The sequence below is a fragment of the Myxine glutinosa genome, chromosome 6, assembly GCF_964187855.1.
Source record: "Myxine glutinosa chromosome 6, kmMyxGlut1.1, whole genome shotgun sequence".
Classification (NCBI taxonomy): domain Eukaryota; kingdom Metazoa; phylum Chordata; class Myxini; order Myxiniformes; family Myxinidae; genus Myxine; species Myxine glutinosa.
The window spans coordinates 96,385,936-96,403,731 of NC_136266.1; the positions used below are offsets into that span (position 1 = coordinate 96,385,936).

The 17,796-nt window shown below is 49.4% G+C and overlaps 1 protein-coding gene across 2 annotated transcripts in view; it reads left to right on the forward strand.

Moving 5' to 3' along the window:
• Nucleotides 1-17,796, forward strand: part of ARPC3 (actin related protein 2/3 complex subunit 3) — a 27,610-nt gene continuing 9,814 nt past the window's right edge. The window contains exons 1-6 of one of the 2 annotated variants that reach the window (XM_068120560.2): nt 1-130; nt 5,408-5,507; nt 7,201-7,277; nt 11,083-11,151; nt 11,883-12,009; nt 13,708-13,802. In XM_068120560.2, coding sequence (XP_067976661.1) covers nt 125-130; nt 5,408-5,507; nt 7,201-7,277; nt 11,083-11,151; nt 11,883-12,009; nt 13,708-13,802 — 474 coding nt within the window. In that variant the 5' untranslated portion in view covers nt 1-124. The remainder of the gene's footprint in view (nt 131-5,407; nt 5,508-7,200; nt 7,278-11,082; nt 11,152-11,882; nt 12,010-13,707; nt 13,803-17,796) is intronic. The other variant, XM_068120561.2, reaches the window with a different exon arrangement.

Sequence of the window (17,796 nt, forward strand, 5' to 3'; positions counted from 1 at the left end):
ATTTCGTCATTAGTTTGAGCGACAGGGTGGGCGGAGCGATAGCGAACAGGAAGCGTTTGGGTCCAAAGCTGCACATCTCGAACCAGTCTCTCTTCAGCGCTTCGTCCCAGTTTATATCGCCAACATGCCGGTAAGTGGATGCTGATGGTGACTGATAGATACAACCGGGACGCGGAATTTGAATCACCTTTGGGTTTGTTCCGGTTTTTATACACGAATGGGACCCACCCTCGGACATCCTCACGTCACCGTCCTTTACGAAACCGAGAGGGCGTCGTTCTCGATAAACCTTTAACCGTATTGGTGGAATATTTAACGTTTTACAGCCAAAGTTTTGGATTGAATTATTGTGCTGTTGATGAACCGCGGACGTGATGCACCAAATTACCTCTTCTCTTGTGTTTGCTCCGTTTGCCTTCTGTCCCAACTTGTACACTTAACTAATTTAAAAATCGAGATCGATTCATTTAAATAGCGACAAAAGTGTGGAAAAAATGATTCTTTAAAAGCCAGAAGTAAATAATAAAGAAATAAATCATTCGCCGCTTCACTTCTCACCATTTCCGCCCGATTAAACCGGAAGTGTTTGTAGCCGCAATAATTTTATTTTACACAAGCGCCTTTTTTGCGCGTTATTTTGTGTAACGAAATGTCTCATTATATCAATGTTTGTTATAATTGTGCATTTATGTAATTATGAGCACCCACAATTTTTTTATCCTCTCCCTGCCCCACCCCCAATCCCCATTAAATTAACTTTCATCCACCCACCCTAACCGAAATCACCCTTTCTCTCTTTTCCCCCCACCCCAATCGCCTTTTCGTCCCCCGCCCCCCACCCCAATCGCCTTTTCGTCCCCCGCCCCCCACCCCAATCGCCTTTTCGTCCCCCGCCCCCCACCCCAATCGCCTTTTCGTCCCCCGCCCCCCACCCCAATCGCCTTTTCGTCCCCCGCCCCCCACCCCAATCGCCTTTTCGTCCCCCGCCCCCCACCCCAATCGCCTTTTCGTCCCCCGCCCCCCACCTCAATCGCCTTTTCGTCCCCCGCCCCCCACCCCAATCGCCTTTTCGTCCCCCGCCCCCACCCCAATCGCCTTTTCGTCCCCCGCCCCCCACCCCAATCGCCTTTTCGTCCCCCGCCCCCCACCCCAATCGCCTTTTCGTCCCCCGCCCCCCACCCCAATCGCCTTTTCGTCCCCCGCCCCCCACCCCAATCGCCTTTTCGTCCCCCGCCCCCCACCCCAATCGCCTTTTCGTCCCCCGCCCCCCACCCCAATCGCCTTTTCGTCCCCCGCCCCCCACCCCAATCGCCTTTTCGTCCCCCGCCCCCCACCCCAATCGCCTTTTCGTCCCCCGCCCCCCACCCCAATCGCCTTTTCGTCCCCCGCCCCCCACCCCAATCGCCTTTTCGTCCCCCGCCCCCCACCCCAATCGCCTTTTCGTCCCCCGCCCCCCACCCCAATCGCCTTTTCGTCCCCCGCCCCCCGCCCCCCACCCTCCACCCCCCACCCCCCACCCCAATCGCCTTTTCGTCCCCCGCCCCCCACCCCAATCGCCTTTTCGTCCCCCGCCCCCCACCCCAATCGCCTTTTCGTCCCCCGCCCCCCACCCCAATCGCCTTTTCGTCCCCCGCCCCCCACCCCAATCGCCTTTTCGTCCCCCGCCCCCCACCCCAATCGCCTTTTCGTCCCCCGCCCCCCACCCCAATCGCCTTTTCGTCCCCCACCCCCACCCCAATCGCCTTTTCGTCCCCCGCCCCCCACCCCAATCGCCTTTTCGTCCACCGCCCCCCACCCAATCGCCTTTTCGTCCCCCGCCCCCCACCCCAATCGCCTTTTCGTCCCCCGCCCCCCACCCCAATCGCCTTTTCGTCCCCCGCCCCCCACCCCAATCGCCTTTTCGTCCCCCGCCCCCCACCCCAATCGCCTTTTCGTCCCCCACCCCAATCGCCTTTTCGTCCCCCGCCCCCCACCCCAATCGCCTTTTCGTCCCCCGCCCCCCACCCCAATCGCCTTTTCGTCCCCCGCCCCCCACCCCAATCGCCTTTTCGTCCCCCACCCCCACCCCAATCGCCTTTTCGTCCCCCGCCCCCCACCCCAATCGCCTTTTCGTCCCCCACCCCCCACCCCAATCGCCTTTTCGTCCCCCGCCCCCCACCCCAATCGCATTTTCGTCCCCCGCCCCCACCCCAATTGCGTTTTCGTCCCCACCCCCCACCTCAATCGCCTTTTCGTCCCCCACCCCCACCTCAATCGCCTTTTCGTCCCCCACCCCCACCCCAATCGCCTTTTCGTCCCCCACCCCCACCCCAATCGCCTTTTCGTCCCCCACATCCACCCCCTCTCCATCCCAATCGCCTTTTCATCCCCCACCCTCCCCCCCACCCCAATCGCCGTTTCGTCCCCCACCCTCCCCCCCACCCCAATCGCCGTTTCGTCCCCCACCCTCCCCCCTACCCCAATCGCCTTTTCGTCCCCCACACCCACCCCCTCCCCATCCCAATCGCCTTTTCGTCCCCCCCCCACCCCAATCGCCTTTTCGTCCCCCCCCCCCCAACCCCAATCGCCTTTTCGTGCCCCACCCTCCCCCCACCCCAATCGCCTTTTCGTCCCCCACACCCACCCCCTCCCCATCCCAATTGCCTTTTCGTCCCCCACCCCAATCGCCTTTTCGTCCCCCACCCCAATCGCCTTTTCGTCCCCCACCCCAATCGCCTTTTCGTCCCCCACCCCAATCGCCTTTTCGTCCCCCACCCCAATCGCCTTTTCGTCCCCCACACCCACCCCCTCCCAATCCCAATCGCCTTTTCGTCCCCCACCCTCCCCCCTACCCCAATCGCCTTTTCTTCCCCCACACCCACCCCCTCCCCATCCCAATCGCCTTTTTGTCCACCACCCTCCCCCCACCCCAATCGCCTTTTCGTCCCCCACCCTCCCCCCCACCCCAATCGCCTTTTCGTCCCCCACCCTCCCCCCCACCCCAATCGCCTTTTCGTCGTCCCCCCTCCCCTCCCCCCCCACCCCAATCGCCTTTTCGTCCCCCCCCTCCCCTCCCCCCCCACCCCAATCGCCTTTTCGTCCCCCACCCTCCCCCCCACCCCAATCGCCTTTTCGTCCCCCACCCTCCCCCCCACCCCAATCGCCTTTTCGTCCCCCAACCTCCCCCCCACCCCAATCGCCTTTTCTTCCCCCACCCCCTCCCCCCCACCCCAATCGCCTTTTCGTCCCCCAACCTCCCCCCCACCCCAATCGCCTTTTCGTCCCCCACCCCCACCCCCACCCCCACCCCCACTCCAATCGCCTTTTCTCCCCCCCCCCCCAATCGCCTTTTCTTCTTCCTACCCTCCCCTCCATCCCTCCTTCTCCTCCATCCCTCCCAACCCTAATCGATTTCTCCCTCCCCCTCCTCCATCCCTCCCAACCGTAATCGCTTTCTCCCTCTCCCTCCCCCTCCTCCATCCCCCTCCCCCTCCTCCATCCCTCCCACCCTCGCAACCCTAATCGCTTTCTCCCTCCCCCTCCTCCATCCCTCCCCCTCCTCCATCCCTCCCAACCCTAATCGCTTTCTCCCTCCCCCTCCTCCATCCCTCCCAACCCTAATCGCTTTCTCCCTCCCCCTCCTCCATCCCTCCCAACCCTAATCGCCTTTTCTCCCTCCCTCCCCCAACCCTAATCGCCTTTTCTCCCTCCCTCCCCCAACCCTCCCCCTTTCCCCCCTCCCTCCCCCTTTCCCCCCTCCCTCCCCCTTTCCCCCCTCCCTCCCCCTTTCCCCCCTCCCTCCCCCTTTCCCCCCTCCCTCCCCCTTTCCCCCCTCCCTCCCCCTTCCCCCCCTCCCTCCCCCTTTCCCCCCTCCCTCCCCCTTTCCCCCTCCATCCCCCTTTCCCCCCTCCCTCCCCCTTTCCCCCCTCCCTCCCCTTTCCCCCCTCCCTCCCCCTTTCCCCCTCCCTCCCCCTTTCCCCCTCCCTCCCCCTTTCCCCCTCCCTCCCCCTTTCCCCCCTCCCTCCCCCTTTCCCCCCTCCCTCCCCTTTCCCCCCTTCCCCCCCTCCCTCCCCCTTTCCCCCCTTTCCCCCCTCCCTCCCCCTTTCCCCCCTCCCTCCCCCTTTCCCCCCTCCCTCCCCCTTTCCCCCCTACCTCCCCCTTTCCCCCCTCCCTCCCCCTTTCCCCCTCCCACCCCCTTTCCCCCCTCCCTCCCCCCTTTCCCCCCTCCCTCCACCTTTCCCCCCTCCCTCCCCCTTTCCCCCCTCCCTCCCCCTTTCCCCCCTCCCTCCCCCTTTCCCCCCTCCCTCCCCCTTTCCCCCCTCCCTCCCCCAACCCTCCCCCCTCCCTCCCCCAACCCTCCCCCCTCCCTCCCCCCTCCCTCCCCCAACCCTTCCCCCCCTCCCTCCCCCAACCCTCCCCCCCCTCCCTCCCCCAACCCTCCCCCCCTCCCTCCCCCAACCCTCCCCCCTCCCTCCCCCAACCCTCCCCCCCTCCCTCCCCCAACCCTCCCCCCTCCCTCCCCCCCTCCCTCCCCCAACCCTCCCCCCCTCCCTCCCCCAACCCTCCCCCCCTCCCTCCCCCAACCCTCCCCCCCCTCCCTCCGCCAACCCTCCCCCCCTCCCTCCCCCAACCCTCCCCCAACCCTCCCCCCCCTCCCTCCCCCCTCCCTCCCCCAACCCTCCCCCAACCCTCCCCCAACCCTCCCCCCCTCCCTCCCCCAACCCTCCCCCCCTCCCTCCCCCAACCCTCCCCCCTCCCTCCCCCCCTCCCTCCCCCAACCCTCCCTCCCCCCTCCCTCCCCCAACCCTCCCTCCCCCCTCCCTCCCCCCTCCCCCCTCCCTCCCCCCTCCCTCCCCCAACCCTCCCCCCCCCTCCCTCCCCCCCTCCCTCCCCCCTCCCTCCCCCCTCCCTCCCCCCTCCCTCCCCCCTCCCTCCCCCCTCCCTCCCCCAACCCTCCCTCCCCCCCTCCCCCAACCCTCCCTCCCCCAACCCTCCCTCCCCCCCTCCCTCCCCCCCTCCCTCCCTCCCCCCTCCCTCCCCCCCTCCCTTCCCCCCTCCCTCCCCCCCTCCCTCCCCCCTCCCTCCCCCCCCTCCCTCCCCCCCTCCCTCCCCCAACCCTCCCTCCCCCAACCCTCCCCCTTTCCCCCCTCCCTCCCCCAACCCTCCCCCTTTCCCCCCTCCCTCCCCCAACCCTCCCCCTTTCCCAACCCCAACCCTAATCACCTGTTTCTTCCACCTTCACCACCCGCCTCTTTCATTCGGAATTTAATGCTTTCCCAAAGTTGAAATGTAAAGGGAAATAAGACAAACGTGCTCGTTATCCAGGCTTCACCTGTGTACCTCTCCCACTTGTAAAAGGATGGAATTTGGCGATTCCCATACGTGCCATAAATAATAAAGTATAAATTGTTGAATCCCATCTCTGCAGGCTTATCACTCTTCACTTATGGAAGCTGACACGAGGCTGGTGGGAAATATTGCACTCCTTCCATTGCGCACGCAATTCAAAGGCCCCGCAGCCAAGGAGAGTAGGTGCAACATTCTTGATATGACTTGTTGATCATGAAGGTCTCGTATTGAATCTTCAATTCCAAATGAGGTTAATGAATGTATCTTCAATTAAAAGTTAATGATGATTATGAATGTGTCACCATCAGCGTCCCACGGTGTCCTTCACCGGTTCCAATTGATGTCATTTCCCTTGAGGATGTTGCTTCAAGATTTTGTACTTGATGTTATATTTCCCGGAAGCATTCATGTTTCATTCACAGTTTTCTGATTGATAATCGTGTGGGATTGTAGGATCACCTTGAGGTATGCACACCTGCCTGAGCCGTCTAGCCTGGATTTAAATCCTGATGCTTCACATTCAGGGCCATCCCTCGGCTGGTTGTTGTTGTTTGTTGTTAAAGATCCCATGGTGTCCTTTGTGAAGAGTAGACGAGTTATCGCCGGCACCGTGAACAAATTCGATATGCCTGCCCAAATCGACATCAGTCGAGTGTCAGGCCTGGTAAGCTAGTTCATGAAAGACTTGTATGAGAACCTTTCCTGGGCCAACCCCCACAGGAAGATCAGAATGATTATGCCTCGGCTGACGGTCGATGGAGGCATCATGTTTTTGTGTTGTCCGTCCGTCCGTCCGTGATACGTTTTCATTTCCATGCCAACTTAAGAATGGCTTGAGGGAACCAAGTCAAATTTGGTACAAGTATAATGATGGAAAGATAAACGGATTATATTGTGGGGTCAAGAGATCAAAGGTTGGATATCACATGACGTAATGATTCTGTTGCTGCACTAACTTGTGAACCAGTGATGGGATTTTGACCAAACTTGGAATAAGTATATATATTATGATGCAAATATGAACTGATTCGACTTTGGTGTCCAGGTAAAAATGTGATACTTGAGAACAGCTGAATGGATTAAAATCAAACTTGGTACATATATGTTGTACAATGATGTAAGGGCGGAGGCATATCTGTCGATGTCTGAACATCGAAGAGTGCTGTTCTCGTTACCTCCGCCACTGAAGGTGGATGGAGGTTATGTTCTCACCCCTGTCTGCCTGTTTGTGAACAAGATATCTCAAAAAGTTGTGGCTGGATTCGGACGAAATTTAGCAGAGATGTTAAAGATGAAGATCCGGATTCGGATCCGGCTCGTGGAATTTTTTAAGTGATTCTTCACCAATGGGAGATGGGCTAAAACCGATACATAGCAGGATATCTCAAAAAGTTATGGACGGATTTGGACTAAACCAGGTGGTGGTGATGTGTGTGTGTGACAAGGACGAATCGATTCGATTTTGGTGAAGATCTGAATATGGATTCGGATACGACAATTATTTAATTTGTAATTGATTCTTCACCATTGATTGATCGGGCTAAAACCGATACATAGCAGGATATCTCAAAAAGGTTATGGATGGATTTGGATGAAACTTGGTGGATGAGTTGGTTCAGGTCCGAATCCAGATCCGGCCTATTAGTGGGATACAAAACATGAACTGTTCATCCTGGCGGAGGTGTGCGCTCTACCGAGTGCCATTCCAGCTATGGCTGTTAAAGGTGGTAATAGTCGTAGTAGTAGTAGTAGTAGTAGTAGTAGTCGTCTCTGCTATTCATATGAATAAAGTGCTCCTCGTTTTTGAGGTCCCATTAATACTGAAAGTAAACCTGAGAGTTGAATCCCGTATGTTTTCCAACCATTTCCCAGCTCGAGAGACTGATATAATTGATGAAGCGCTGCTGTACTTCAAGGCAAACGTCTTTTTCAAGAACTACGAAATCAAGGTATTTTGCATATTTCTTTCCACCTCGGTACCTGACCCCTGGAAAAATAAATAAATTAACTTTTGAATGAGATCAACGATCTTCACAATCCTCCACTTTTCCAACTTGGGCACGTTTCTGGAAAACGGAACTTTTTGGTTCACGTGTTATCAAGTGACCACCATATTCGTCATGTGTGTGCTTCTGTCTGTGTGTGCGTCTGTCTGTCTGCAGCATAACTACCCGATTATATCATCCGATCTTGATGAAACTTGGGTGGGAGGTTGATATCATGATCTAGTTGTGTCCTGCCTAGAGTGGGCGTATTGCGCCCATTGTGGGCGGAGCGACGCCCGAAAAAGATGTCTTTTTAGGGGGTAATCGAGTTCAAGCTACATCTTCTCCGAGGGGTTTGGTGGAATCTGACAGGGGTTTCGGTATTTGGTTAGGCCATTGTCATGTGTCTAGCCCCACGGAGCTCGATTTTTCATTTTCGCCCCAAGGTCAAGGTCACAAGGTCATGAAATTTAGAAAAGTCGTTTTTTGATGGTTTTATTACATTGTTCGCTTCCTGATGGTGAAATGTCGTACATGATCTTGTATTATCACATACATCATGAAATACAAGTTTTCCAACAAATTTCAGAATCCTCGACCTTTGACCTTTGAAGGTCACAAAGGTCAAAGTTTCAAAGTTGTCGGAATCGAACCGAATTTTCGGTATTGTTTAGCTAACTAGTTTCATAACAAATAATACATTCCTATTTTTATATCTTCAATGTCGGTTTTGACCTTTGTCATTGAATACCACTCGCTCGTGAACCATCGTCGTCTCCTGACTTGTTTCATTATTTTTAAATCCCCTCAAATGAAATCGTCTCATTTATCGATCGTACTTTTCGTGCAACTTGTTGTCTAAAAGTTTCCTCATAGATGTGAAATATTGTGAAGGATTAAAAAAAAGAAAAAGTTTTCAAACAAGTTGCCAAGAAATATTGAAAAATACCCAAAGAATATATGTTGGAGCCTGTTGGCTTTGGGTCTGTGTCCTGTGCTGACAAGCTCTCCTGGGAGTGAAACACAGTGTCCCCCAACTGAGAATTGGCAAAAGCAGATTCGTTTCTGGCTCGGTGTAGTGAAGTGTTGCACATTTTATTTTACAATGAGCGCAAGCAAGTTGGCTTTTCCTGCCATTTTAACTTTGGTCGTGGTTGGATGAGAAAATTTGCTGAAGAGCCATGTCATTTAAATAGTCTTGGGGTTGAATCAATTTTGGACTTCACGTGGTGGTTATTCCTGTAGCCTATCTGGTCCGACAGAATGGTGCAGAAGTAGCGCACTTGCCTTTGAGCTACATACAATCTTAGTTTGGTTCCTGATCCGAATATAATCTATCCATTGGTGTTTTGTAGGCACAGGGTGTTGCATCACAAAGTGCGCTGCCCCTCCGGATGGATGTTAAGCTGGGTGTCCCACCTGTTGGCTTTAACTGGTGGACGAGATCCCACTGTGCGTTATTGTCACATCCTGAACAAATTCCAAATTTCTGCCACTCTCTGGCAAACATCAGGTCTGGCAAGCCGTTTCGTGAAATATATGAAAGACCTCTTCCCCGTCTCACCCCACCAGGCCGACGCCATAAGAAATATGAGAATAATTGAATTGATGCCATAAAAGAAGATGGTTGTATTAGTAGTACTACTAGTAGCAGCAGAAGCATAGCTTTCGGTGTACAAGTCAAATTGGTTAATTTCCCCATTTTTCTTTCCTTCATTTATAGAATAGTCGAGCTGGAGTACAAGTCGAAGCTAAATTGTCTACTATAGTTTGTAAAACTGTCAGTCAGAACAATAGAGTCAGTGGTATAGAATCAGTCAATGTTAATTCCTCCCTGACACTCTCAATGCATGACTGCCGACAGTATTTCCAGGGTCATCAATATTAATGAGCTGTTTTGTGCATCTTATTAGTCACACACCTGGAGGGGACTACAAGTTTGATCTCTGTCTGTCCGTTCCACCTGTGGTTTTCTGCTCTTTTCCTCATACCCTTCAACATATTCAACTGAAACTTGGAACATGGCTTTATTATACGTCAAAGAAACTGCAACTTGTTCTGTAGCTTTGCATACCTAAAACAATTTGTCCAACTGGAAATGGTTCACAATTGCTTCGTGCTTGAACCAAGAACATTCATTGGGACCAGTAGGGGACATGTATTGCAAAGCAATTGCGCCTGTCCAGGCCGTGCCCTTTTTACTTGAGCTTTTGTCATAAAATTTTCAACAAAGCTTTATTATGAGAATCGTCAATTTTCATCCCATTGACCTGAAATTTGATAAGGGGTTGCATATTTGGTCACTAAATCCTATTGCTTTTGAGGTCAAGGTTGCCTAAAATCGTCAATTTTTTTTTAGCTGTTTTTGTCATGTTTCGCATACGGAAGAAGTCTGAATACAAAGCAGATGCGGACGGGCTTTGTATTTTAAGTTTGCTTTATAGTTTCAATTGCTCTAGTAAATATCACATTATTCATGTTAGTGAGCAAATAATCTCCACTCCTCTCTCTCCCCCCTCCCCCGTTTTGCACATATTGTTACGCCACGGGGTCCTCTACAATCTCCTGGTCTCGGTAACCTCCGAACCCCGAGAGGAACCCCGGCAGAAAAATATGTTACCCTGTGGTGAAAATGAATAGTGAAACCACACCAATGATTATAAATGAAAAACTTGTATTATAAATCACACACAGGTATAATGGTACAACAAATGGCCATTAAGAGTGCACTCGATATATCTCTTATATAAAGTCAAATAACTCACTGCTCCCAACGAGTGAAAAGGACACTCCTCAATGTCTCCATGACTTTTCCCAAGGCGAATGGGATTCGCTCCAGCGGTCGATGGAACGAAATCCGGTCGAAGCCCGAATCTCGCTCTCCAGTCGATATCCGAAGCGGTACAGTGGGCAAGGGTGCTCTTCCCGCAAAACTGTACAACGGCGCCCTCCAGAGGCGCACCTTCACCGCTCCCTCAACAAACCGCAACGTAATTGGAGACGAAGCGATCGCACCCACTCATCCCCGACAGACGGTAGGATGTTGGGGGTGAAGATGACATGAAGCAAACCTTCACAGGTGTCCGAAGCATGGGGTTCAAGATGGCCGACGGCTCTAGCTTGAGCCGATGCGACGAGACGAGGATTCGTCGGAATCTCAGCGCCCCAAATCTGTCTACGCAGATTTCTCCACTCCAGCGAATATTCTTATCGCCGGATGTCCCTTCCAGGAACTCAAAATCCCCTCGCGACTGTCGGTAAACCTTGCTCGTTACGGAGCGCTGACGTCACGTGTCCTCTCCGACTTTGCTCGCGCTGCTTCTTCCTCTTCACCTCATTGTCTTCTCGTTCGGTTTCCTGTATCATTTTAAGTTAACCTTTTTAACTTTTAATAACTGTTCATAAACAATAAACCTTGGGAAGACAATAATAGTACATAGAATCCGAAATCTTTCAAGTGGAGGAAAACCACAATAACAGAAGTTACGAATCCGTAACAATATATGTAAATGAACCTTATTTTATTTTATTTTAGCTGTGAAGCCGCTTCAATATTGCGCTATGTCCTTCCTTCCGTCTGTAAAAATGAAGAACCTTTCTAACCCACTGTGTTTAATTCTAAAGGGTTCTAAAGTGTAATTCAAGACGGTTATAAAGGGTATTTATATTTTTAACGGATTTAAAGAAAAAAAAAATGAGTGGCTCATAATTACTTTTAACATTACTTGCAATGATCAATTACTTGCAATTTGGCCTCTCACTCCGACAGAGCGAGGCAGATCGTACCCTCATCTACATCACCTTGTACATTACCGAGTGTCTGAAGAAGCTGCAGAAGGTGGGCCCCAAAGGCACTAGTCCTATCATCTGCAATGTCCGAAAGACACCACGGTGGAAGAATCTAGTTTCCCTGGAATTATATGATTATGTACACAGCTGCTGTTGGTTGTCAAATGAGATTGCTTTTAATATCGATCAAAGGCTGTTTATTCGGTAATTATATCTGCTGGTATTAATAGGTAGTTGTGTCGGATTATACGAATTAAAAAGGAGGTAGTTATGAAGGGATCTGTTCGATGCTTAGGATGATTTAGGCCATTGATGTAGGAAAGCTTTTTATGAGAATGGATAGCGACAGGACCAGCAGTAAGTATAAGAAGATTAAATAAAGTTAAGACAGTTGCAATCCAGGGTATTTCACACACAGTAAGGAATGCTCTTTCTGGGAACGTGATGGCAGCACGGATAGTCGATAGCTTTCAAATGGAATTTGATGCCGAGAAGTAATGGGAATTGGGGTTACAAGGAGTGGACAGAACTTGAAAGGTAGACCAGAATCGAAATTGTGCTGTCTTGGTATCTTGACAGCTCGATTCTCAAAGTTTAGGGTGTGGTTGTTGTATCAACGTGTCGGATGAGTGTTACATTGCCACAGATAAGACATAGTTATTAATAGCTTATTGGATTTTGCCTGTGTTGAGATAGACTTTTGTTTCATTGTAAATGCTCCGCTTTAAAAAAAAATTAATGTAAATACCCGTCCGCCTCCATTTTTCTTTTCTCCAACAGTGCACATCAAAATCCATGGGAGAGAAAGAGATGTACACTTTGGGAATTACAAACTTCCCCATCCCTGGAGAGGGTGGATTTCCCCTCAATGCCCTCTATGCTCGCCCCACAAACCGACAGGAGGAAGGTGTGTGCATGTGTATTTTTTTTTTTTAACCAAACTTTGTACAATTGTGTTTTATGATGCAAAGATGAACTGGTTAGTTTTATGTGACCTTTATCTGAAAGTATGTGACCTTTAGATGAAAGTAGGTCTTTACCTCCACCACCGAAGGTGGGTGGAGGTTATATTTTCATCCCTGTCTGTGAACAGGATATCTCAAAAGTTGTGGACAGATTCGGACGAAACTTGGTGGGCAGGTTGGGTGTGTGACAAGGAGGAATAGATTCAATTTTGGTGATGATCTGGATAAGATAATTTTAAAGAGATTCTTCACTATTGAGATGGAGCCAACAACGACGATGGCATGATATTTTAGAAAGTTGTGGACAGATTGTTACAAAACTATGTGAATGAGTTGGTTATGCAAAAATAAGCCGATTAGATTTTGGTTCAGGCCTGGATCCAGTTCCAGCCTATTGGTGGGATGCAAATGTTAACTGGTTAGCTTGGCTGAGGTATGCAAAACGTTAACTGGTTAGCTTGGCTGAGGTATGCACTCTATTGAGTGCCGTTCTCGTTGTCACTGCAATACCTTATGAACCACTGGAGAATTCAACCTTACTTGACACTTGTATGGACTGCCATGCAAAGATGAACTTATTAAATTTTAGGTTATTGTCACCTAATCAACTCAATCATGTAGTTTTGCCATAACTCCTTCACAAAGTTTTAAAATATAGTGTTGTATATTTTTGGCTGCATCTCTCAATGATGGGGAATCACTTGAATTTTTTTTTAATTCTCATATCTGCATCCAGATTGAGATCTTCACCAAAATCTAACCAATTCGTCCTTGTCACACGCCCAACATGTCCTCCAAATTTCGTCCGAATCTGCCCACAACTTTGAGATATCCTGCTCACAGACACATGTACAGATGGGGGGTTAAAATATAACTTCCATTCACCTTTGTTGGCAGAGGCAGCTAGAACGGCATTCAATTGAGCGCATCCCTCCGCCAGGCTGAACAGTTTACGTTGTCTCCCACTGATGGGCTGGATCAACATCTGGCCCCCAAACAAAATAAAATCGGCTTGTTCTCTCACCTGCCCAACTCATCCAAGTTTTGGCAAAGGCCTTCCATAATATTTTGAAATATTGTACTCTATATCGTTTTTGTCCCCATCTCTCAGGGGTGAAGAATCATTAAAAAAAATTTTTGGCTGATCCAGATTCAGATCTTCACCAAAATGTAATAAATTAATCCTTGTCACAAACCCAACTTGTCCACCAAATTTCATCCGAATGCGTTCACAACTTTGAGATATCCTAGTCCCACAGACATAAAAAGGGGGTGAAAACGTAACCTCCGGCCACTGGAACACATTGCGCAAAGTTATTTTGAAAGAAATAAAGCACTTTTCTTTCGCAGACCAGAAACACTGGCACTCAGACCAGAAAAACAGAGCATTGCAGTCAGCAGTCAATTGCGTGGAATAAAAAAAAACCATAAAACATCCAGGGACCATCTCACTCTTAAGGTGGTTTTTATCAATGTGACAGCAATGGTCAAGTTCAAAATAATCCTGAAAATTGTATCTATATTTAAACTTTTTATCCCTTCATTTACTTAACTATTTTCTGCCAAGATTACTTCTAACCTTATCTGCATTCTGATATTTTAAAATGTGTTCTTGGCTTCCCCCTGCCTCAAACCTCCAGAGACAATGCGTAACTACCTCCAGCAACTGAAGCAGGAGACAGGCCTACGACTGTGTGAAAAGGTGTTTGACCCAGTCACTGACAAGCCCAGCAAGGTGAGCTGTGATATTTTGGAAGAACACATCGGTTTTAACAAATTGTATAGATATATTTTTTTAATGCCGGTGTTATAATGTGGTGAATGATGATGCCTGTTGGCAACTCCTGCTGCATTATCCACCAGCCAGCTATGTCCTGAATGTGGGCTGGGCAGCAAATGTTTTTTGTATACAAGGTCGAGGCTACTGGAAGAAGCCAGCACAATGAACGGATCACGACGTAACAGAACAAAAGCAACAGTGAAGAGGGAGCATGGGGAGGGGGGTGGACACCAGTGGCAGAGTTGAAGGACAAAATCGTTTGAGACTTGAACAAATAATGGGGGGCAGGAGATGACGCATAAGGTGGACAAGATGGATACAGAAGGAAAAACTGGAAATTTCTAAGGAGGGTGGAGGTTGACGGGGGTAAAAAAAAACAAAAAGAAAACTGTGGTTTTGGATGGGGACTGATTTGAGATGGTGGTGAACAGTTGTCTTGTAGACTTGGAGGGGAGAATGTGGAAGTTGGTTCCACAGGCAAGGAGAAATAAAAAAGTGAGCACTGATGAGGGATCCTGGATTTCGGTAGTTTCACCAGAATGGGGTTGGTGGATCACTTGTGCCCTACAGAAACTGGGATGGTCAAAGCACAGACCAGAGGGTGCAAGGCCAGAAAGAGTTTGTAGAATACAGAGAACACCAACTTGTCTATGATGGGATGGGCCCATAGACTCAGCTTGGCTATGGAACATTCTGATAATCTTGAAGGCCTCAGCTACCACGGTGTCAATCTGAGCAAGGTGTGAGGCAGGGGCGCCAGCCCAGAGGGGAGAGCGGTGCTCCATCAAGCTGTGGACGAAGGCTGTGTAGGTGGGATAGGAGTTAATGTGTGCAAAGAACAGACTTTGTACGACGCAGGATGCCCAGTTGGTGATTGACTTTGGAGGCCAACTTTGAAATGTGGTTTGCCCAAGAAAGATTGTGGCTGATAGTCAGATCCATGTTGGCTACAAGAGAGAGAGGACGTCAGGAACCCAAGAACAGAGATGGCCTTGCATATCATAGGCAGAGAATTTGAAGAGCAAGGTGGGGTGCTAGACTGTATCAAAAGCTTGAGATGTAGACTGGAGATATATGAAGATGTAGACTAGAAGGCAAGATCTACCAGTGATGTCCTTTCTTGCATTATGTATGTCTGGGCCTAGTCTCTGAGTGACTTTGGGGAACCCTTTGTTGTAGGCCTTGATATCTTAAAAGCCTTTGACGTAGTTCAGTATCGTGGTCTGATATCCAAGCTTCCCTCTTTCGATTTTCCTCCTTCACTCTGTTCTCTCATGTCAAGCTTTCTCTCCGACCACTCTATCTCCGTAATTGTTGATGGTTCAACATCTCCCTCCTTCACTATCAACAGCCGGTGTCCCTCAGTTTTCTGTCCTGTCTCCAACACTCTCTCATTTTTATCAATGACCTTATTTCTTCAACAAATTACCAACTGCACTCATGTGCTGATGACTTATGGTCCTCCATGTTTTCCCATCTGCCCCATTTTCCCTCACTCGATCAACATCTCGTTTATTCACAGCCACCACTTTAAATTCGGACTTGGACAAGATTTCCCAGTGGGGCAAATGTAATCAGGTTAAATTTAATGCTTCTAAAACTCAATTTCTTCCCATATCTCCCCAAAACTCAACTCTCCAATCTCCTTTGAAAGCTCCACAATTACACCATGTGATACAATAAACCGACTAGGTATTACCCTAACATCAAATTTATCCGAGAATCCACACTTTATGCAAATACCTAAGTCTGCCTCAAAGAAACTAGGAGTCCTGTTCAAATGTCGAAGATTCTTCTCCTCTGAACAGATGCTTCAACTATATAAAGGATTGATTAGTTCTTGTATAGAGTCTCACATCTGGGGAGGTTCTTGCTCCACATACTTACTGGACAGAATTGAATCCAAAGTAATCTGACTTATCAACTCTCACAATCTGACCTCAAAACTCGACAAGCTCGATATTACTTCGGTTTCTGCTCCCAAGAACTTGCTGCTTGCGTACCTCCACCATGAGCGAGACCACGGAATACTCGACAAACCACTAAATCGCATGATTATTATGTGGCCCATTGGCAACTCAAGGGTGGGCTGTTATGTTTTTTTTCTTCCCCTCCACTGCCAAACTCGAACTCTTTGCCTTCCATGTATTTCCAAACACTTAGGACCTTCTTTTCAAAATCAGATTTTTTTTACTTCCTCAAAAACTCAAACTATTCTCTTTCTTCACTTTTTAATCAATGTAGCTCTTTTAAGACCTGGCCCCGATGAGGACTATATAGTCCATAACTGGAGCCTTCAACATAAAAAAGACTAGAGAGATGGGTCTCATGTCTGATATTGAGGGCCTCCATCTATTGTTGGAAAAGTAGAAGCAGCATGTCCGAAGAAGTGACCTCGCCTGAATCTAAATTGGTGATCTGAGATGAGTCCGTTGGAGAAAAGGAAGGATTTTCATATCGGCTGCCATGATGGATTCCATGACCTTGCTGATGATTGGAATTAAGCTGATAGATCCATAATAAGGGGATCGGTTTTCGCACCTTTTATGTTATGCAGTGATGGCCGATTTCTAAGCAAAACGAATGAAGGAAGATGATCGAGAGCAAATGATAGGGTGAAACTGGTAGAGAGGATGTGCAGGAGCAGCAGAGCAGGTTTTTAGGACATGAGTTGATGCCATCTGGTCCATTTGCAGAATGAGAGTTGAGGTTAAGATTTGCAAGCAAACAGAATTGAGGCATTCGGCCTCCTCACAAGTGGAGTCTGCTGTGGTACAATTTGAAGAGAGGGAAGAGATGGAAAGAGAGAATATACTCCAAAGACAGACTTAACAAGGGCCCATAATGTTTTAGAGGAGGAAGAATTTTCAATAGTTCATTCTTGATGTCAGATGGATGTTTACTAGCTCTTCTGAGAGTGGACGCACACTTGTTGAGGGCTTTGTGGCATGAGCTGAGATTGCCTTCGGTCAGGTTTGCTTTCCAGGAAGAAAAGGCAAGTCGTTTCAGAGCAACTGCCTCACCACAGGATTCAGTGTACCATAGGTGGGAAGAAGGGTAGAATAAATGAAGACAAGATTGGATGGATCTGTGCATAAGAGAGCAGGTTTCTGTGGAAGAAACCCAGGCTGAGTTAACATAAGGGGCAGTTGATGTACATGAAACCAATCCCTCAAAAGATGGCTGCTTACAGTCCCTGCCAAGCGAAATGCCAGACTCGCCAGCGTTGAGGCAGAATAGCCAGAGAGATGTTGACTCTCACACGCATATGATGAGAGAACCAACTGGAGCAGAGGAAAAGCAGGAGACATTTGCAGGGAAGTTTGTCATCACCAAGTACAGAATGGAGGATTTGCCATTGGGAGAAATCCAGGTGGGCAGGTTCTCTGATTGAGGCAGTCTAGTGGAGTCACAGAAGTCCTTTGCTGAAGTGCCATTGCTGGTTTGGAGACATACCAACACCCAGCCAAGTTGAATGGTAACAATTGAAATCACATACGAGGAGGAGAGAGTTGGGATGAGTGGTTAAAAGTTGGTCGATGTCTGAGAAAGATGCAGGTGGAGTCATGACTGTTAGGAGGACGGCACAACACACAAAGAGGTGGGAACAGAGGGGAAGTTGTTTTTTTTTCTTTTTTTCTTTGTTTTTTTTCTTCTTTTCTTCTTCCCTCTCCTTGTATACAACATCTAGGCTCCTGTAAGAGCTAACATTAATCGCACAAAAACAAACGGACACGTACATTTGAGAGCAGGGACATCGGGATATCTGTGGGAGGGAGAGGGCTAAAACACATGGCCACTGTTTAGTCTAGGACCTGACTAACATATGTATGCAAATAATTTAGGAGAGGATAACTCAACTGTTATAGGCTAATATCACCCCCAGGAACAACCTGGGATGTGTGCCAAAATCTCTATCCGGGGCGAAAAGCCCGAAAATGACCACGCC